Genomic DNA, 23108 nt, shown 5'->3' with positions numbered 1-23108 from the left:
GATGATTTTTATCAAACTTGTATATTTAAGTTCAGTAATTTCACTTAAATGGCAAAGATAATTACCTATTAATTGTTATTTAAGTGAAATTACTGAACTTAAATTTACAAGTTTGATAAAAATCATCATTAAAGAAGAAAATTTCAAATGGCATTTAGAGGCTTTTGCATCTGAACTCTTCATATATATATATATATATATATATATATATATATATTTATATGTAGATTATAGACCATTTCACAAGATGTAAACAACACTGGTCCAAAAGCACTTCCTGTTTCAGTTTGTAACTGTTTTGTATGTAAAGAAAACATCTTAAAGATGTTTGTTTAACTTTTTGATTCAGTTTTATATGTTCTGTTGGTTGTATTTTATCCCAGCTTTTATGTAGTGTTAAAAAACTGAAACAGGAAGTGCTTGTGAAATGGTCTATACTTGAAAATCAGTAAAATACAGAGTACCCAAATGATGCCCTGCTTTTTTTTCTTCTTCTTGAAAACAATTTGCACTCCCCTTGTTGAGAACCACTGATTTAGAAGATGCTTTTATCCAAAATGGCAAAGTAAGGTACCGTGACTTCCTCAAGGAAGTCCTGCTTTAGAAAAATTGATAAATATAAAGGATGCACATTCACAATGTGTCTTACCATCTGCACTGTGTCTTATAAGTTGCACTGGGTGCTTAGCATGTGGCAGTGTGCATTAAAAGCAGTGCTGAACTTATATAAGAGAGGCTTTTAGTCTCTTTATCATACAACGGATTTTCTACAGATGAGAATATTACACAAACACAACATGGTCCATAATCAGCCAATCTGCTCCATTCATTAACTCATTCCCCTGAGAGGTCATGCTAATCATCTATTACTTGCACTCTGAGAGCTTTGTATATTACAGAAGTCTATTACAAAGATTGATGTGTGTGTTTGTGGCAGTACCTGCAGCTGGTCTTAGTAAGAGGCAGCAGAGGAATGACTGTGTTACTCAGACATTCGCAGAGGGGACACAAGAACTCTCCGTTCTCCACATCGTAACTCGTGTGCACTCGTAGCCTCTGCTGCCGGCGCTGCTCTTTAGCCTGCACCGCTTCGAAATACCTGCAGGGGGAGACATTACACACAGTTAAAATGCATAGGAATGATCAAATCATATAAGATGATAGTGACAAAAACACACACAAACTGACATTGTGGTTATTTTGTTGAGGACCGCATATGCATAGAACATAAAAATATTTTTAAAAAACGAGAGCAGAACAATTTTGACTAAATCTCGGTATTCACACTTCACAAGAACCAGCTACATCATAATTAAGTGAAAAGAGTCAAACAAAACGTGCTGGATGATCTAAATCCTAAAAGAGGTGGAAACAATGTAATAATGACTGGGAAAAATACCAAGTTTACGTTACATTCTTTTATCCGTATGATAGGAAGAGCACATTTTTCATGATTAATCTCACCGCTGCCAGCAGTGAGAGTGCATGATGTGTCCGCAGCTGCCGGTGTGTGTCCCGAACGACAGGTCCGGGTGCATGAACAGAGGGTCATACTTATCTATAGCACAAAAAAACACTGGCATTCATCAACACGAACATGCACGTATATACAGTAGCACAGTGAACCAAACGCACACAAGACATGCCTGGGTTGTGTGGAGGTCTCTTGCGGTTTTTGGACATGACGGTGGAGCGCTGGACAAAAGCAGCGAGCACCATGGCTTTACCGTCAACCCTGATTTCTTGCTCTTCCTGACACAAGATGCACGTCACCACCTGCCTCCTCTCACTGCCGCCCGCACGCCACCGCCGTGGGCCTACACACACCAGCACGCTATCACACGAGCTGGGGCTACGGGGCAAAGAGAGAGAAATTACAGGACGGCATCTGGAAACGAATGTTTGATCTGTGACATTTTGCAGCGTGATGATGTGTTTGGATTATAAACGTTTCTTTGGTTTGCTTTTAATTAGGTCTATTTGCATTCTTTATTATGATAAAGTAGAAAAACAGCAAAACTTGCACCTCAAATTCTTTTTAGCACAGTTTGTGCTTGTTATTAGACACGGTAAGGCGCGTCAAGTTTATTTGTAAAGCGCGTTTCACACAAGAGAGAGAAATTAGAGGACGGCATCTGGAAGATCTTGCGGCGTGTGTACCTGTGCTCCAGTGAGGAGGAGGTGGAGGGGTCGAGCTCATCCAGGCTCTGCTGGAACAACTCTTTGTTCTCGTTGATGAAGTGTCTTTGCATCTCTGACATCTGAGCCATGATCTTCTCCCTGCGGAGCCGTGCCATCTCTGCTTTCCTCTTCCGCTCCGCCTTATCCTTGTCCCGCACCGTCTACACATACACACAAATCCAGTGAGACAATCCCTGCAACCTTAACGGGTCATGACGCAAGTGTGTTGCGCTTCCTATGCTCACCTCCTCCTGACTGTGCCCTGAGCTGTCACTGGGGGGCGCACTGGCCGTGCACTCCCGTGTGGTCTTGATGGTGGCCACAGTCTGCAGATACACAGTACAAATATTTCAAATAAATTAAATATAATGAATATATATAATAGAGGGAATGTGACGTCACCGTGGGCTGGAGTGCCTGCAGTTACTCACAGTGAGTGGCAAAAAGACTGAGCGGCTGTATTTGTTTTCATCGTGAATGCCGCGAAAAAATGAACAACACATATAAAGTGGAAAAGAGCTTTGCGATTGACTGTACAACTAGATTTGATTAAAAATCAGAGGTACATTTTTACAGACAAATGAGCAAATGGATCGCTGCAATTCACAGAAACAGCGAAAGGTGGATTTGCAGTTATCATTTTGTGTCAATATGCTGAATTTAGGTGTAAAACCATACCCATATATTTTGTATTGTTATATATATTAACAACTCATCAATTAAATATGTATCATTGCATATTCTGCATTAATGGATGTTTATTAATAAACACTGACCAAAAAAAAAAAAAACTATAAAGTTTTAGGGCTGGATGACATGATGATATACAGTATATAGGCTATATATAACACTGATATAAGTGATCACCCGGATTTAGACCTACCTATATTGTATTTATATAAAGCGTTCACAGGCAAATTTGCTTTATGTTTAGGTCTATATTGCTTTTATTTCCCCGGTTTCGAAATCAGGCAAACATAAATGTCAGGCAACACGATTCCTGGCTGCATGTCAATATCCATGGATCACTGGATCTTTAGTAAGTTGTAAGGAACACTATATCGAGTCCAAAATCTAGTTTAAATTGATAAAATTGTTCGTTTTAATCGCATTTTCGCAGTTATTAAATCCAGTCACGCAGATCTTTTGCCACTCAGTCAGGCTGAGGGGGGTTGTTCCGGCGGGAAAGTGACGTCAATGCATTCCCTCTATATAATTTCTTGAAAATCCCTGCGGCACTCTATTCCTTTGGCAATATTGCAAACATGTCATATTTCGCTGCCCTCTAATGGACTGCAAAGTAATTAACACATTCATTCTGGCTTTGTAATCAGCTTTACCTTGAGGATCCAGCGGATCATGTCCTTGTGCACCTCCAGATGAGGAGCGTTCTGCAGGGTTTCTAATAAAGCCAAGATACTGGGAGTGTTTGAAGGAGCCTCACCCGGTCCTACAAAGAAGACATTTGTTCAGCTCAACTATAAGAGGTGTGTGTGCATGTGGAGAGAGGATACCGAAGAAAGACGTACTGGAGATTTTGAGAGTGAAGTTGAAGTTGGTATCGTTATCTTCTGCGCTGCTGATGAGATGCTGCTGTTCCTCCACCAGGCCCATGCCTATGAGATGCAGCACCTGTGGGACACATTCATATAGAGCTCTGATTTGGATGGGTGGTGAGAACAAGGTCGAACATAATGGAACAAGTAAAATTATATCAAGAATAAAATCATGTATTATTTAAGTATTAAATAACCACGTAGTCATGCTTATTTTTTTTTTAACTAGTAATGTGATAGTAATATGATAATGCGGTACTGAAATTGTGATGCTTTGAGCGCTGGAATTGCAATCACCTCTGATTGGCCATTGTGTTACCGTGACCATCGATATGTCTGTGAGGTGGTGTAGGAGAGCACTGGGAAATGTTTAAAAGTGTTTAAAAAAACAGGAGTGTATCTGTGCAAGCGCTCACTGATGTATATTTATTAGGGCTGTCAGTTAAAAACTAGGCTTGCGATAGACGGTGTTGACTGTGTTACCGGTTTTAAGCCCCATCACTGGTGACATCACTTTCCCACCGTGACACCGCGATGTCTTGACTTTTTTTTTTTTTCAAGTATTCGTTTTTGCTAAAATATTTATTTGAATGAATTAAAAATAATAATTTTCAATTATTTAGTTCAGAAGAGAGTATACAGTACATTATAATTAAAAATGAACTGCGCAGTGCGTGCCGTCACGTCACAGATCAGCAAGAATCAGGATTCCATTTAGCACGTGTGGAGACGAGAACGAGTCAAATTACAGAAAAGCAAGATAATGGCGGAAGATTTGGTGTCAAAACGCAATGCAAAAGCGCCTGTTTGGCAATATTTTGGGTTCAAACCAAATTCAAAAATGGAACCTGAAAATGTTAATGAGGCAATCTGCAAACTTTGCCGAATAAATAAAAGTTTATTGTCAGCGAGTTTTTTTATTTTTTTTGTCCATTCCAGCAATTGACGCTGAATTGCAATTGACGCTTATTTCGAAAGTGAAAGTATGTCATTTATGTAGGCTAAGGTCCTTTTTGAAGTTTTTATTTTATATTCATCTCTTTTTAATGGGTTTTATCTTATTTAAACTTTGTGTAATTTATTTAGGCCTATTTTATTTTCTTATTCGTTAATAAACGTTTTATGGTTCTTATTTGTTTGGGCCCACAATTAGCTGATTTTCACTTTTTTCAGCCAATGCATGGGGTTATTTTTATGCGTTCGCTATGCTAATAAAAGTTCTGTGTATATTTTATTCGTTCGTTACGCTAATAAAAGTTCAGTCTATAAATAAAAGTTTTATTATCAGCGAGTTGTTTTTTGTCCATTCAAGCAATTGATGCTGAATTGCCAATTGACGCTTATTTCGAAATAAGAGTGAAAGTATAACGCGCACGCATTTAAAAGCTATTTAATCCCCCCGCCCTGCCCTCCACGGTGACACCGGGATTACCGGTGTTGTCACACGTCGATTAATCGGTGGGAAATTTTCCTCACCGTGGCAACACTATTAAAAACACGTTATTAACAGCGTTATAGCAAACCCATTTTAACGGCATTCATTTTATTATCGCACGATTAATCGCACGGTCTTTTTGGCCTATAGGGTTGGGCCGATGGATGATATCATTGTCCATCGTGATGGCTGACAGACATCACGATGTTTAGACGGCATCGGCTAACCCCCCCCCCCGTTTCCATGGTGACGCGTTATGCTTTGTTGGCACGTTCACCACAGCCAAACTAGCGCTCTATTGCAGATTTAGCGCTTTTATTTCAAAATATTAACTTGCTTACCATTCTCATATTCCGATTCTCAAATGTGTAAGTGAGTTTGTTTTGTCGTTTAAAAAAAGAAAGAAAAAGATCTTTATCTGTAACGTGAGATGGGCGCCGTGTTTGGCCCGCAGTTCATATATTTCAGTCTGTTGGATTTATTACAGTGTGGGAATTCATCAGTTTCTCCCGAAATACATGAAAGTAAGTGCTGAGAAAAATAGAGTTGACTTTATAATTATTTACAAAGCGTCTCTCTGATATGAATAAAAACCGTCATCAAATATTTGAATGGGTTGTTAGTTCTGCTTCCATAGACACCATTGTGTATTTTACAAACTAAAAATGTATTTTATTTGCTATATTATATATATTTAAATGTCTGAAACCTAAAATAAATATTATGTGGTTAAAAACACTGAACAGTTGTGATATAGCTATGACAAGCCATAGCACAAGCACGCAGTTTGAATCTGGAAGTTATGTCACTGTACATTCGCTCCATAAACTCGCTCTGTGCTTAGCTGCTGTAAAGCGTGCCGAATTCGAAATTGCTGATAAGATAAAGAGGAAAATATGTTGTGGAAAATGAGAATATTGTGAAAATATTTTAATCGTTTGACAGCACTAATATTTATGTTCTTGAAGCGCTGATCATTGTAGCCAATCACAGATATAGTTGATGAGCGCGTGTACACAATGGCCAATCAGAGGTAGTTACGATTCCGCTCAACAGATCTTGGTACCGAAGTCGGTACTTTTTGACAACTCTAGTTGGTAATATAAGAGTGCGCTCCAGTTTGCGCTGACGTACCCTCTGAAGCATGGACTCAGACCAGTGTCCCCCGCTGGGCTCCATTGCCCACTGCAGCACAGCTCCCAGAATCCCCAGCAAGACGTCACACTGCAGCATGTTTACCAGACTAGCAAACAGCGGACAGAACCGAGGCAAAACTGGCGGAGGCAGAACTACAAGAAACATACATGCAAATGAGTTTTTGGAATTGACATCACATATTGCCAGGGCTGCACGATTAATTGATATAAACCCGAAATCGCAGGAATAGTGCGACTAACAAATAAAGTAAATAAATGTATGCCATGCATGTTTCAGAGTGAAGTGCGGCACTGTGTTCATTTGCACATAAGCAGCTCATGATCCGCCAGTGTTTGCAGCATCTCAGAGAACGGTTTAACTTGTACTTGTAACTGTTTTAACTTAAAGGATAAGTTCAGTTTAAGAAAACTTTTGCTGATAATTTACTCACCCCCATGTCATCCAAGATGTCCATGTCTTTCTTTCTTCAGTCGAAAAGAAATTAAGGTTTTTGATGAAAACATTCCAGGATTTTCTCTATATAATGGACTTCAATGGGAACCAAATGGTTCAAGGTCCAAATGAGAGTTTCAGATGCAGCTTCAAAGGGCTTTAAACGACATCAGACGATGAATAAGTGTCTTATCAAGCGAAACGTTCGGTCATTTAAAAATTAAATATAAAAAGTTTTGAGCACAAATGCTCGCCTTGCTCTGTTCTGTGATGCTGTTTGTGACTCTCCTGTTCAAACTTGTTCATCAAAATGAACAAATCTTTTTTCAAATCATTTCGTTCGTTGAATGAACAGGTGAGTCATGAACGTGGATCACAGAACAGAGTAAGGTGAGCATTTGTGCTTATTAAACTTAAACTTTTTTTTTTAAATGACCGATCGTTTTGCTCGATAAGACCCTTATTCATCGTCTGGAATCGTTTAAAGCCCTTTGAAGCTGCAATGAAACTCTTATTTGGACCTTGAACCGTTTGGACCCCATTGAAGTCCATTATATGGAGAAAAATGCTGGAATGTTTTCATCAAAAACCTTCATTTCTTTTCGACTGAAGAAAGAAAGAAAGATGTGGACATCTTGGATGACATGGGGGTGAGTAAATTATCAGCAAAAGTTTTTTTTTTTTTTTTTTAAAGTGAACTACTCCTTTAACATATATAAAGTATTAATAGATCATAATATCATGTATAGATAGTACTACCTGAATCTTCCCCATTTTGCCTCTTTATCTTTCTCTGAGCCTCTTCAGCCTGAACGACGACACAGAAAAAAAATGAACGTGGATTTTCAACCACTGTTCTTTGTGAGTTTCCATTTCAAACATACATGCAGCGTACCTTAGACTGGTCAGCTCTGGAGTAATGGTGGAAGTACAGGTTGAACATCTTAGCACACTCTGGCCTGAGTTTATAAAGTCCTCTTCCCGTCACACCAGGCTTCCTGTACAACACATTTCAGTTAGGATTAGACACAGACCAATCTAATGCTTCGGATGAAAATATTTTATTCAGGACACTCACTTAAACAAAGCCACACTATCGATGACCCTCTCCATGCCAGTTTCCTTATTCTCCTGTGTGCAGAAGACAGAAGAGCAAGGGGAAATTCATTAGCACTAACTAAGTACCACTAGGTGGCCGTCACATTAAATAAAGTCTGTCAACCGGAACTTCAAGAAAAGATAATACTTTTTAGATTGAAAACATAAAGCACCTTTTTTCTTGACTCTCATGGTTTGTGCATTTGTAAGTTGCTAAGTGAGCAAATAGATCTATTATGCAGCTATTCTCTGCTCAAAGACCATGATGGAATTGTACAGGATTTAATGATGGTTCCTGGTGGATTTAATGATACAGTGATTTTAGGTAGAAAGAACGGATGGCGTTTTAAAGCAATTTTTTTCAGAATTAAACGGCTTTACACAATTCTTGGAATAATGAGGTTAAAGGGCTACAGGGTTTTTTAGTTTTTTTTATCATTTTCCAGGACATTTAAAATTTGACTACGGTGGGAATAAAAGACAAGGATCACAGCCTAAAAAAATATATTGCTCTTTCCATAAGTCTCCATAATTCATAAGTCATGACTTATGAATTAAGTCAAACATGACTTAAAGGGTTAGTTCACCCAAAAATGAAAATTCTGTCGGTATTTACTCACCCTCATGTTGTTCAAACCCCGTAAGACCTTCGTTCATCTTCGGAACACAAATTAAGATATTTAAGATATTAAGATCGCTCCTGCATACTAGTCCATAGGCTTCTTGAGGGACTGGCTCTTGCCGTCCCCGAAAAGTCATAAAAGACATCGTTAAAATAGTCCAAGTGACTACAGGGGCTCAATCTTAAGTTTATCAGACGACGAGAACACTTTTGTGCGCAAAAAACAACAAAAATAACGACTTTATTTCAACTATTCGTTTATTTCTCCCTCTGCGCGAGTCAGGTAACTAGTTTAATAGCGTAAGCTTCTGTTATTGTACGTCACACGCATCACACACACATGACCAGCGTCGGCCAATAGTGAGCCTACGTGTGACGTAGCTCTACGCTATCACACTACGTTAACGGACTATAGGCTTATGGAGAAAGAAGTGAATAGTTGAAATAAAGTCGTTATTTTTGTTGTTTTTTTGCGCACAAAAGTGTTCTCGTCGTTTGATAAACTTAAGATTGAGCCCCTGTAGTCACTTGGACTATTTTAACGATGTCTTTAATGACTTTTCGGGGACAGCAAGAGCCAGTCCCTCAAGAAGCCTATGGACTGTATGCAGGAGCGATCTTAATATCTTAAATATCTTAATTTGTGTTCCGAAGATGAACGAAGGTCTTACGGGGTTGGAACAACATGAGGGTGAGTAAATACCGACAGAATTTTCATTTTTGGGTGAACTAACCCTTTAAGTAAAAAAAAAAACAAAACAAACAGTCTTTAATTATACATTACAATAAATGGTTCTCTTGTTACCAATGTCAATACCGTAGCAAAAATATCGATCTAATCGATTAAGATATTGATCTTATTATTATGTGTAAACAGGGCCTCAACATCATAGTTCAAAACACTTCTCTCACATGTCAAAACTCAGCGTCCCTGAACATAGCACTTTCTGATACTAATGTTAATAGTTTTGAGCCATACACTATTGGCTAAAAAGGAATCTGTCTGGGTATAGTTCAGCCAAAAATGAAAATCACCCCATTTACTCACCCTCAAGCCATATCCAAGTTAACATGACTTTCTTTCATGTTACATGGGAGATTTTTGGGAAAATAATCAATGTCTTTGAGTCTGAATAATGCCGAAAGTGAATGGCTGCCACTCAAAAAAAAAAAAAAAAAAAAAAAAAAAAAACGTGACGGTAATCCACACAACCCCAGTGGATGAATCAATGTCTTCTGAAGTCAAATGATAGGTGAAAGAAAAATTTGCACATTTTTAACTTTAACAATAAATCATCATTTCTGGCTGTTGTGACATATGACGCAAGAGTGTTGTGAAGCTGGTGCGAACTTCACAATGCACTTGTGTCACATTTCACAATTTTCCTCTCATGAATGCTCCTATGACAGTAGACTAGAAGCAATGATTTATAGTTTAAGTCAAATAAAATCAAAATAAAAAATATAAGACATTGATTCATTCACTGGGGTCATATGGATTACCGTCACAATGTCAGAGTGTGGTTTTTCAAACTTTTTGTTTGTGTTCATCTAAAGAAAGTCATGAGTGGAATGGGATGGCATGGCAGTAAATGATGAGAACTTACATTTTTTTGGGTGAACTATCCCTTTAGTACTTTTACAATTACTGCATTTCTTTTTTTTTTGGTCAGATTTCAAAGCCAACATAATTACTAAAAACTAATGCTGGGCAACGATCAATTACAATTAAACACATCCAAAATAAAAGTTTGTGTTTACATAATGTGTGTGTGTGTGTGTGTGTGTGTGTGTGTGTGCTGTGTATAATTATTTTGTACATATAAATACACACATATGCATGTATATTTTTAAGAAATATTTGCATGTACATACTGTATGTACATTAATACATAGTTTATGTTACAAAATGTATATATATAAAAATAAAACATTTTTCTTAAATATATAGATGCATGCGTGTGTATTTATATATACCAAAAGACAAACTTTTAAAAACAACTACTAAAACAAACCCTTACTGTAAGGCTGCACGATTTGGGCCAAAATGAAAATCACGATTATATTGATCAATATTGAGATTTTTTAAGATTTTTTTGTTGATTTTAACCAAAACTAATTTTATTGTCACATAGGCTAATTATAACTGCTTTCACATCCATATTGTGCTACATTCCTGCTAATGTAGAACTATGTGTGCATAAAAATAAAAATAGGTCGTCTTATTCACCAAAATTCAGTGCATCTCCTTAAAGAATAAATAAAAATTAAGAAAACAATAAATAAAATGTAGCAAAACTTCAACAGGGCACTATTTTACATTTAAATTGTGTAAATATATTTTAGGAAGCAAAATATAAACGTGCATTGTACCTGCATAATGGATATGAATAAAACGCGCAAAATATACAATCAATAAAAAACAAATATTCCATAACACAATGTAACCAAATGAGGACATGTCGAGGCAGAACTATGCACAGAAGTTCGATTAATGGATGAAATTCAGAGTCATTGTTATTTGACGATTGTAAAATGAAATGTAAAATGTTGTGGTACAGTGTCAGTGATTAGTTGTAAAATCTTACTCCATAAATTGAATCTATTTAATTAAATCCTCTATATGGATATACACGGAGTGCTAGATTGGCTTTGCAAAAAAACAACAACTTTAAAACGGAGCGTTCTGTGAACCGAACAATGCATTTTAAATACACCTTGATCAAGCGAATTTGATCGTGGGAAGCCAAAATCATGATCGTGATTAAAATTCTGATAATAACACTGATTCAAACACTGATAATAAAATGCAAACAATTATAAGACGATAAGCAGCTCTTTCATGATCAGGGATAAAAGTGAAGTCGTGAACGTTGACTTACATTCTCAGGCAGGGCTTTGACCAGCTCACTGTGGGCCATGGGTCTAATGCATAACTGATGAACAATCTCTCTCCTTATCTCATCAGAGCTCTCCACCTGACCAACACCTGCAGTGTATCGCTCGCCTGCAGGACAAAACAAACAAAACATGAATGACTCGTTTTTACTTTCTATGGTGTCTAATACGCTCAATACACACCTAAAACACAGCTCAAATGGCATGTTGAGAAATGACCACTCACCCACAATCATAATGACCAGGTGTAGCATCTCCTCAATTAGTGTGTTATTCTGCTGAACCACATCCTGAGAGACAGAGAGCGACACACACGTCATTGGCAACAAAAGTGAGTGCAAGTAGAGAGAAATCAAGGGAAAAGAAAATTAATAGGGGAAAAACAGGTTGAGGCAAGCAGACCTTGTTAGCGTTCTCTCTGCCGTATCTCTTTCTGCAGTCGGCTGAGCTGAAGATATGATAGAGCTCAAAGCGGCTTAACACGATCATCAGGAAGTGGTTTGGATCCATCATTGAAGCTCCAGCCTAAATCCAAAAAACATGAAACATGACGATCACTAAATTAGAGAGAATTCACCTTCTCAACAGATTCTCGTTACTCTAAAAGAACCACAGTGATTTTATTATTATTATCAATTAAATCAGCATAAAGGCAGTAAAATAAATACCACCATGATGTGTAAACACTGCAATTTAAGTAACAGTATTCCCACACTTTAACAAATGAATGTCCACTGTTGTTTTGCTTTTATAGTGGCTGCACTGAAAAAGAGAAAATTACAACTGATGAAATATAATAACTATATTTCGATTACTGATTATTTTCCACTTTACAGAGATGAGAATTTTGCTTAATTTGTGAATTATTATTTTTTTGTATTGTGACATTTTCAGCACATTACATTTACAAGAACACATACATTTTCATTATTAAAATAATCAAATTACTTATTTATGTATTTTTTTTTTTAGCTGTTCTAAAATAGCCGCCTTTATGGAAAAAAATAATAAAGTTTTTTTTTTTGTTTTTTTTATTTAAAAAAAATATATAATTTGTCTTTTTAATTAGGAAAGAAATATTCCAAGGACTTATTTATAATTGATAATTGACTAATAGTTAAAGCAATGCATTATTAGTTCTTGAGAAACATCTTGACCCTACTGACCTGAAGCATGATGAGGTCTTTATCAAACATCTCCACTCGACACTTCACGTTGTGATAATAATAGATCTGCAAAGACAATTAAAAAAAAAAAGTGTGATATTATTATGGAAATGTATTAAAAATAAAAATCGCACCGTAAAAAAAAAATGTCAAGAGTATTAGAATGAAACAAATAAGCTTCTTGCCTGATTGACCAAAGAGAAGCCATTTCTCCTCCACATCCCAGCATGCACCTGAGCACAGAGTACAAGGCAGCGGAGCGGGTGCTCGATCAACATGGGTGGACTCAGTTCACTCTGTAGGAGACAAGAGAGGCCTCAGAAAGCGTTGAGGATGTGTGTGAAGAACAAAAACTGACATGAATCAAAACTCCCAAACTCACCATCGGGAGCTGCTCAGGGAATCGATAGGCAGCCTCAGTTTTGCTCAGCAGAGCATGTAAACCTAATTACAACACAGAGCATGTTGAAATTCAGTTAATATGTTGTATGCTTATCATCATCAATCACTTTTCAAGCAATTTCGGGAGATAATCCTATATCCCGTACACACACACACACACAACAATAATGGGATTCGCTCGATATTTACTCCCTAAACCGCAGCTTGTACAAGACCTTCCTATGGAAGATTCTGTTTTGGCCACGGAATAAAAACAAATAAAAAAAGGTAATAGCGACTTCTTTCACAGTCTCAGAATTGTGACTATATCAGACTCAACTGGTGAGTTTATATCACAATTCTGAGAAAAAAAGTCAATTGTGAGATATATTCATAATTTTGAAATACTCGCAGAACTTCTCAAAACATGCAATTGTATTGTATATAAGAATTTATCACACAATTCTGTCTTTATAACTCGCAATTATGAGAAAAACAAGTATAAATTGCTAAAATCAAACTTGCAATTGCAAACTTGCAATTGCAAAAAAGTCCGAATTGTGAAACTTTTAAAATTGTTTATTCTGTGGCTGAGACAGGCTTCCACACCAGCACAATGGATTTGCGTGAAACAATAGAGCTTATGTAGCTCCGCCCCTTTTCAGCACTGGGCTCCTTGTGTTCGGTCTTCCGGTTTGTATTCCCACAGCATGAAGAAACAATCTTACAGATTTATGAATGAACCAGTCGTCTTAAAATCTTCTGACATTTGTTATGACTTCCTCTTCAAACATTACCATGCTCTTGATAACTTAACCGTCACCGTCCCAGTACCGGGACGCCTAACTTTACTTCACTATTTCTATTAAATCCTAATATAATTATGACAAATTATATATCATTGGAAAGGTCTAAGACTTCTAAATAGATATTCTACCCCTGTTTTGTGTTACAAATTATGTAGGAAAAGTAATTGATGAATTTATTACAAGAGTGCACCTCAAAAAGTCTGCATTATAACAGGAGGTCTGACCTTTGTCACAAAAAAGTCGATGCACCCACCTTTAATCATTGAAACTTCTGTTTTTATGCTAAAAGTTCATAATAAAACATATAATGTAGTATTTTTCAATAAAAATAAAAAATTATAGTATAATATTATCCTCTAAAAATGATATTAATATTTATTATCCTCTAAAATATAATATTATTTTTTATCACCTTTTTTTATTATATCACATATTTTAGTAGTTATCATAAATTAGGCATCATTTGAAAGCTTATAAACTCAGAATTCATCGTGTGAAAACTTTTTTATAATTGAATGTTGCGTTACCATTGAAATGGTACATATTTTATCAGGCTCCTCCCCTTTTGGGCATCATTATATTTCATAATTTATGATCAATACCTTTTCTAATCTTGACAAAACACATATTGTCAGAAAGGTCTGAGTCTCAAGGTTCCAAATTTTGTGACAGAATTGATATTTGGACAGAAATGTATTAATTTGTTAAGGCAGAATGTATACAACTAAATTCAAGGGAATTCAATGGCCCCCGGTGGCTATTTTTGGTACTACGCCTAAACAAAATCTCATGGGAACTTCAATTTTTGTGATATCAACTTCAAATTTGGAACAAAACTTGATAAGATTTATGGCTTTGATTTTATAGTAATTTTAGAGTAAAAAATATTTGTAAAATATATATTATATAAAATAAAAAATATATAGTACAGTATATTTGATTTACTGTCAATTTAAACTTCCATAACATGTTCATACTTTTGAAGTGTTTTCACTTCAGCAATATTCTGCTGAGTGTTTCCTTTAAAACAAGACCAAACTTGGGTATATATTCCAAATCATTCTTAAATTACAAACCCAATTTCATAAAAGTTGGGACACTGTACAAATTGTGAATAAAAACAGAATGCAATGATGTGGAAGTTTCAAATTTCAATATTATATTTAGAATACAACATAGATGACATATCAAATGTTTAAACTGAGAAAATGCATAATTTTAAGGGAAAAATAAGTTGATTTTAAATTTCATGGCATCAACACATCTCAAAAAAGTTGGGACAAGGCCATTTTTACCACTGTGTGGCATCCCCTCTTCTTTTAATAACAGTCTGCAAACGTCTGGGGACTGAGGAGACAAGTTGCTCAAGTTTAGGAATACGAATGTTGTCCTATTCTTGTCTAATAAAGGCTTCTAGCTGCTCAACTGTCTTAGGTCTTCTTTGTTGCATCTTCCTCTTTATGATGCGCCAAATGTTTTCTATGGGTGATCTGGACTGCAGGCTGGCCATTTCAGTACCCGGATCCTTCTTCTACGCAGCCATGATGTTGTAATTGATGCAGTATGTGGTTTGGCATTGTCTTGTTGGAAAATACAAGGTCTTCCCTGAAAGAGACGATGTCTGGATGGGAGCATATGTTGTTCTAGAACTTGGATATACCTTTCAGCATTGATGGTGCCTTTCCAGATGTGTAAGCTGCCCATGCCACACGCACTCATGCAACTCCATACCATCAGAGATGCAGGCTTCTGAACTGAGCGCTGATAACAACTTGGGTTGTCCTTGTCCTCTTTAGTCCGGATGACATGGCGTCCCAGTTTTCCAAAAAGAACTTCAAATTTTGATTCGTCTGACCACAGAACAGTTTTCCACTTTGCTAGAGTCCACTTTAAATGAGCCTTGGCCCAGAGAAAACGCCTGCGCTTCTGGTTCCCGTTTAGATATGGCTTCTTTTTTGACCTATAGAGTTTTAGCCGGCAACGGTGAATGGCACGGTGGATTGTGTTCACTGACAATGTTTTCTGGAAGTATTCTTGAGCCCATGTTGCGATTTCCATTACAGTAGCATTCCTGTGTGTGATGCAGTGCCGTCTAAGGGCCCGAAGATCACGGGCATTCAGTATGGTTTTCCGGCCTTGACCCTTACGCACAGAGATTGTTCCAGATTCTCTGAATCTTTGGATGATATTATGCACTGTAGATGATGATAACTTCAAACTCTTTGCAATTTTTCTCTGAGAAACTCCTTTCTGATATTGCTCCACTATTTTTTGCCTCAGCATTGGGGGAATTGGTGATCCTCTGCCCATCTTGACTTCTGCAACTCTGAGAGGCTCTTTTTATACCCAATCATGTTGCCAATTGACCTAATAAGTTGCAAATTGGTCCTCCAGCTGTTCCTTATATGTACATTTAACTTTTCTGGCCTCTTATTGCTACCTGTCCCAACTTTTTTGGAATTTGTAGCTCTCATGAAATCCAAAAGGAGCCAATATTTGGCATGGCAATTCAAAATGTCTCACTTTCAACATTTGATATGTCATCTATGTTGTATTCTAAATATAATATTGAAATTTGAAACTTCCACATCATTGCATTCTGCAGACATCCCAACCTGCAAGAATTCATTTCCGGGAGGTATATTTCGGTAACAGGATCTTGGGTGGGAGGGAGGGCTAACTTTCGCGTCTGCGAGGCACACTCGGTCTCTCCCTCTGTACAGTGCACGCGCAGCGAGCTATGTATGTTATGCGCGCAGTATGTCTCGCTCTAGATTCCGGGAGATTTGAACTAATTTGCGGGCATCAGGGAGACGCTATCAATATGCGGGAGACTCCCGGAACTTCCGGGAGACTTGGGATGTCTGCATTCTGTTTTTATTCACAATTTGTACAGTGTCCCAACTTTTATGGAATTGGGTTTGTACAACCATTTAAGTTTGAATAGTGCATTTTAACCCCCATTCTCAAAAAGGGGGGTGACAGCTAAGGGGTTAAATCCGAAATTTTCGTATGCATTTTTTCGTATTCGTGATTCGGTGGCTCAAAAATTTCAAAACACCATTCAAATACCATTCAAACTGCTAGCTACGGATGCAAACAACGCATGAAATCGAACCCGTTTCGATTTTTTTTTTGACCGACGAAAGTTTCGGAGGCAGTGTGCAAGTGTGATTGACATAACGTGAGGTCGTATTTATTTTTTAACGTGCGAGAATTTCAGGCGCGAATTTCGGACTCAGTGTGCAATGGCCTTAACTCTGCAATAAGTGGATCCACTTCACCTGCTAAATACTCTTCGACCGAGATACCACAGAAATACACAAAGCTGCCGAAAAAACAGAACGATATCTGTGTGCTTGTTTCTCTGGCGCATACGCTCTATAAGAGTCACCTGCTAAAAGCCGGGACACAGGCAGGTGTATGCTGACTTTTTCCTGAGAGACGCAGTAGCGGATGGTGTCGACGGAGTGGCCGCACATGTTGAGGGTTATGGGCTGTTCCCCATCTGTGAAACCACTGTGGCAGTGAGTCAGCGCGATCAGGCACTTCTTATAGGCTTCGATCAGCACTCTCTCCTGTACACATGACACATAACACACTTTTACACAGGCTCAATCACGGTGCATTATGGGTACTAATGTGACATGCACTCACATCACTGGCACACCATTCCTGCATCATAGAGATGATATGTGTGAGCTTCATCTGTAAGGTGAACGCTGCCTCCCATTCTGGCTCCATCTCTATGTGTTGCCCCACCTGACGGACTACTGGGTCCATTCCCTGCAAAGAGAACACACACACACACACACCTGTTTTAATGCCCAATTTCAGTTACCATAGACGCATAACCCTAAGATTAGACTGCTATAGTCACCTGCATGCATTTTAGCAACTCCAAGAAAGCATCAAACCCCTCCAGATACTTCTCCCTGAGTTGGTCACTCCACTCTGTTGGACGGCTTATCAGGACATACCTGCGTCCGAGAGAAATGCTTCATGACACGCATCTCACGAAATGGACATTTTAGACACAGATAACGCATAACCGTGTACGAAATCGTTCAATTTACTCCCTTTCTTTAAAGGGATACTCCACCCAACAATGATAATTCTGTCATCATTTACTCACCCTCAAGTTGTTGCAAACCTGTATGAGTTTCTTTCTTCTGCTGAACACAAAGAAGATATTGGAACCAAACAGTTGTGGGGCTCAATTGACTTCCATAGTAGAAAAAAACGAAATACTATGGAAGTCAATGGTGCCAAAGTTTCAATCGTTCTTCAAAATATCTTCTTTGTGTTCAGCAGAAGAAAGAAACTCATACAGGGTTGCAACAACTTGAGGGTGAGTAAATGATGACAGAATTATCATTTTTGGGTGGAGTATCCCTTTAAGTGGTTTAAACCTGGAATCAGATTTGGTGTGCAAACTTTCGAGGAAAAAAAAAATATATATATATATATGTATATACTTATGTCATTTAGGGATTTATGGTGCCAGGGATCTCTCATAGTCTGTTCTCGACCGTTTGATGTAGGGATGTCCCGATAACATTGGCTCCGATAATACCATTTTTGCCGGATCGGGTATCGGTGAGACGAGGCCGATCCAAATCCGATATTGTGCGTTTACTATTCTGTGTTATTGTTAAGTAGATTGTGTTTAACACACTGTAAGAGTGAAAAACTAGAACTCAGTCTGACCAGTGTCGTTTAAAGACAAAAGGACCTTGCTTGAACACACACACACACTCTTGCAGAGGAAACTCACACACAAATATATATGGTTTTAATGTAAATGTGATAATCATTAAGGAGTGTTTGATATCATTTTAAAAGTTTCAGAGTAACTGGTAATAATGTCTCATTCCCAAAGAAATAAAAGAAAAGGTAATAAGGTTTTAAGAATATAGAAATATCTTGAACACAGAAGGGTGTGTCTTTGAGTTAACACCTTCTGCCTTGTTGTCTGAATGCAAATTACAACCAAGCAAATGGTCTGCCCCCAATAAACATGGTAGGGGGATTCAGTAACTTGCCATTGTAACCTGGTGATTTACATATCAGGTGAGGTCTGATTATAAAGGGAGATGTAACTAGAGTTCAGGGTTGCTATTCTGTATCAGATCAGAAGTTTCTTTGTCCTAAAACATTTGATGGTTTGCTCTGATTATCTTGTGGAACTGTAATAATACATTTACCTGACATAATAAATTGTTATACTTGACTATTCTAACAGACTTTGACTTTATTTTCATTAGAGTTAAAAGGAACAGTCGAGCATTGACGTATTAAATGATGCACAGATATCATTGATAAATCTTTCCATACGAGTTAATACATAAGATTAAATGTGTTGCATTTAACCAAAAATCACTTTGCCATGGAAAAGGCGGAACAAGCTTGAAACATTCACCACGAATCGAATTCCGCCATTGGACCGATTTTGTGGCCCTTTTTACAACACAAAAGAGTGATTATCAGTTTAACACACAGTTATAGAAATTCTACTTGATTTAAAAAAAAAAAAAGGAAACGCGCAGGTATCGGATCGATATCAGATCGGATTGGTTCCGGAAAAAATGGTCTCGGGACATCCCTAGGCTGGAAATTGCCACACACACACACGCCCGTGATCTTACTTGAGGTCTCCAATAAGGCTTTGGACTCGGCGGAACTTGAAGGCCTGTTGTGCGGTGTAGCGTTCAAACTGAAAACGGCCCTGTAGGTCTCGGTGTCTCAGGTGATCAACGAAAGTGCGGATGATGGTGGTCATCAGGTTCTCTTCTGTGATCAGCATCCGCGCCTGAAAACATCAAATACACCGTTCACTGATGTATCTGACAGACCGCTGGTGCTTAGGGCGGTAAGCTGTTGCGTGTATATATATATAAACATACATATATATACATACACAGACACGAAATTCGCAATATATGAAAATGCATTTTATTGAGAGAAGAAGAGACGGAAATACAAAAGGTGCAGTAAATGGAGGAGGAAAGGGAGTGAGAAGGAAGATAAGAAAAAGGAGGAGGAAAGAATAATTGACTAAAATGGTGATGATTATTTAGTGTCCATTTCGTTCACACAACGTGAATAGGCTTCAAACATGTTTGCTGTGTGGACGCTGGAGCTGGGTTAATCCATAACTATAATCAATTATGATAATCAATTTCTCATTTTTAATCAATCTTCATTTTGATGAACCGAGATCTTTAGTCTATGCTGTATTCAGTTGATGTGTGAACACTTTCTTCTGGGGCCTATACCATGAAGCCGGTTTAGGTGGCTAGCCCGATTTGTTTCAGTTTAGTTTGTGCCAACCCTGGGTTTTAGGTACCGTGAAATTGGTTTGGCTTTTAGCAGTGTTCATCGTCATAGTAACTTACACTCCACGGCTAACCTGGTCCGGGGCAGGTTATGTTCCAGGTAAGAGGTTGCAAACCGAACTTGGACCAATCAGCTGTGAGCAAAGTGACACATGAATGACGTGATAGTCACTCCACAGCAAATAATTTTAAAAGACAAAATCATGGATTTTGAAATTATTTCTGTAATTATTATATCCTTTAACAATCTAATTTAAGTTCATCAATTATTGTTATGCAGATTTTAAATGAATACGTATATAAAGGCAATATAAATACGCTTTAGAATCAATAAATGAAGCTATAAAATGACTACATGTGAGCTTAAATGTTCATTTCTCTCTATACCTTTATCAACATGAACTAACTTCACAACTTTTTCTTGCACTGATATACAGTAGCGAGACTTTCTTTTAATTGTCCTCTTTCATAGACAGCTATTTTCTTCTTGCTGTGTAAATTTGTTTAAATTCGTAATATTTTAATACTTTTATTTAATACGTGAATTGCGCTGCTTCTCTCGCGAGAAATTAATTTAAATGAGTTTTGAATGAGTTTCACTCTTTCTCAGCATGTGATTGGCTGTTTGCTACTGATGTCACACCTAAACTCCTTAACTCAGGATCAAAGCCTGAGTTGACAGAGAAAGTTGATGATCAGCATCATGGTACCAACAAAGCCTGGCTGGATTGGTTTGGTTTTGTCAACTCGAAACTAGTCCTGCAACCCTGAGTTTGTTCAACTACCATCATGGTACAGGCCCCAGATGTTCATTCATGTTATTATAGCCATAAATATTCATCTTTCAACATCAAACTGGATTAGAATCGCATACGTGCACATATGCTGATCTAAAAACAGCCTTATGTGCAATTGAAATGTATATACGTATACACAACTCTGTTTTTTTAATGGCTGATAATCATTTTGGTGCACTACTAGTAAAGAGGAAAGTGAAATGAGAAAACAAGCCCTCTTCCTCGTGGCAGGCAGGCTCTCCTCACACGTACTCACCAGAGAAGGCACGGTGAACATTTGCACAGAGAGGTCAGTGACCGAGAACTCCCTGTCGTGGTCGTCTTTCACGTAGTCGCTCTGCAAGCGCTCATAGTTCTGCAGGCGGCGGAGGAGAGGGGAAAGAGGCAGGAGAGAGAGCAGAGGAGTGTGGGATTGATGGTACTCACCACAGTGGGGGCGGTGAAGAGCTGCACTGACAGAGAGGTCACTGACACTACACGCTCGTGATCGTCCTCCATAAAATCTGTCTGGAGGCGCTGGTAATTCTAAAGGAAGGGGGCACATTCACCTTCCGGGTCAGAGGTCAGGGGCCATCTGCAGTTCTGTCCCCCGACTCAGTTCTCAGTTCTGCGGCACATACGGCCTGAAGTTACACCGCGGCACAGGTCAGTGTTGAGAACGGCGCGTGTGGAGCCGGGGGACTTGTGTTAAAGCTGAACTTTGCACATTGGTTTATTAGTAGACTTTCTAGAATAGTTAAAGGTTTCAATTAGGGCTGTCAAACGATTAATCGCGATTAATCTCATCCAAAATAAAAGTTTGTGTTTACATAATATATGTGGGTGCACTGTGTATAATTATTTTATATATATAAACACACACACACATGCTTGTATACATTTAAGAAATATTTTCTATATAGATTTATATATAATTTATATTATATATATAAATTAGGGCTGTGCAAAAATTAATTGCGATTAATTTAATCCAAAATAAAAGTCTGTGTTTACATAATATATTTGTGTGTGCTGTATATAATTATTTTGTATATATAAATACCTATGCATTAATGTATATATTTACGAATTATTTGCGCTTAAATTCTGTATATATATATATATATATATATATATATATATATATATATACACTGTAAAAATACATAATACATATTATATAAAAGAAAACACTTTCTTAAATATTTACATGTATGTGTGTGTATTTATATATACAAAATAATTATATACAGCACACACAAATATATTATGTAAACACAGACTTTTATTTTGGATGCGATTAATCGCAATTCGTTTTTGCACAGCCCTAATACAAATATAAATATTTTATATATAAATAATATTTTTTTCTTAAATATACATGCATGTGTGTGTGTGTGTGTGTGTGTGTGTGTATATATATATATATATATATATATATATATATATATACACACAAAATAATTATACACAGAGCACCCACATGTATTATGTAAACACAAACTTTTTTTTTGGATGTGATTAATCGCGATTAATCGTTTAACAGCTCTAGTTTTAATCTCTGCCAGCACATGTGGTCGGTGACACCTGAGCAAGGGCCCTATGAATCCCACAATGTGGAAAACGCAGACACAATCATGGAATCTAGTCATAAAAATGGAATTTACAGTAGAACACGGAATGGCACAGAATCTGACAAACTTTGGATGATTAAATCAAGAGTTGGACTGTACACTTACCACAATATTTTTAGAAGTGTCTGAATATTAAAGCACAAAAAGACTGGAACTAAAATATGAAATCTGCATGTGTATTTCTGTGTGAATGATCGACAGTTTCATCCACTAAATACATACTGAAGCACGCGTGACGCTCGTGTTTTCAGCTTCTCTCACTATATAAGGACTAAAATAAAAGTTTGGTTTAACGAAGATGTATGCCAAATATATTACTAATGTACCATAGAATGCATTTATTGAAGTAACAAAATACAATTATTAAAAAATTACTTTTAAGGAACATCCCTTTTTTTCTTCCATGTTTTCATTTTAATAGTAAACCTTTGCTGTGCAGGACTTTGTTTGCCAAAACTTAAAATAAATTGTTACATTTTAATTTGATAGCATTTTAAGATTAATTCAATTGTTAATGTGTTATGACTTCATATGATAATCGATAATACATTTGTATTCAATCGTGAACCCAGAAATAATAAAACATGATTTCTGAAGAAAAATAAAGGATTTACATTTCATAGG

General features: G+C 37.3%; 1 protein-coding gene across 2 annotated transcripts in view; it reads right to left on the bottom strand.

Annotated features, from left to right (window-relative positions):
- Window positions 1-23108, bottom strand: part of ubr2 (ubiquitin protein ligase E3 component n-recognin 2) — a 64849-nt gene that overhangs the window by 15660 nt on the left and 26081 nt on the right. Inside the window, exons 11-32 of one of the 2 annotated variants that reach the window (XM_039690443.2) lie at window positions 21298-21396; window positions 19385-19548; window positions 17617-17716; window positions 17394-17522; window positions 17131-17314; window positions 12929-12990; window positions 12732-12842; window positions 12547-12612; window positions 11783-11905; window positions 11607-11670; window positions 11365-11489; window positions 7841-7893; window positions 7658-7760; window positions 7522-7570; window positions 6307-6461; window positions 3711-3813; window positions 3522-3631; window positions 2427-2507; window positions 2161-2342; window positions 1647-1852; window positions 1465-1558; window positions 941-1099 (exon numbers count right to left, since the gene is read on the bottom strand). In XM_039690443.2, the coding sequence (XP_039546377.2) occupies window positions 941-1099; window positions 1465-1558; window positions 1647-1852; window positions 2161-2342; window positions 2427-2507; window positions 3522-3631; window positions 3711-3813; window positions 6307-6461; window positions 7522-7570; window positions 7658-7760; window positions 7841-7893; window positions 11365-11489; window positions 11607-11670; window positions 11783-11905; window positions 12547-12612; window positions 12732-12842; window positions 12929-12990; window positions 17131-17314; window positions 17394-17522; window positions 17617-17716; window positions 19385-19548; window positions 21298-21396 (2522 nt within the window). Of the gene's footprint in view, window positions 1-940; window positions 1100-1464; window positions 1559-1646; window positions 1853-2160; window positions 2343-2426; window positions 2508-3521; window positions 3632-3710; window positions 3814-6306; window positions 6462-7521; window positions 7571-7657; window positions 7761-7840; window positions 7894-11364; window positions 11490-11606; window positions 11671-11782; window positions 11906-12546; window positions 12613-12731; window positions 12843-12928; window positions 12991-17130; window positions 17315-17393; window positions 17523-17616; window positions 17717-19384; window positions 19549-21127; window positions 21227-21297; window positions 21397-23108 lie in introns of both variants that reach the window. The other variant, XM_039690445.2, reaches the window with a different exon arrangement.

This window comes from Pimephales promelas, chromosome 11 (genome assembly GCF_988280905.1).
Source record: "Pimephales promelas chromosome 11, fPimPro1.hap1.1, whole genome shotgun sequence".
Taxonomy (NCBI): domain Eukaryota; kingdom Metazoa; phylum Chordata; class Actinopteri; order Cypriniformes; family Leuciscidae; genus Pimephales; species Pimephales promelas.
Note: the sequence above shows the minus strand (reverse complement) of the source record. Positions and strands in the feature narration are given on the sequence as shown.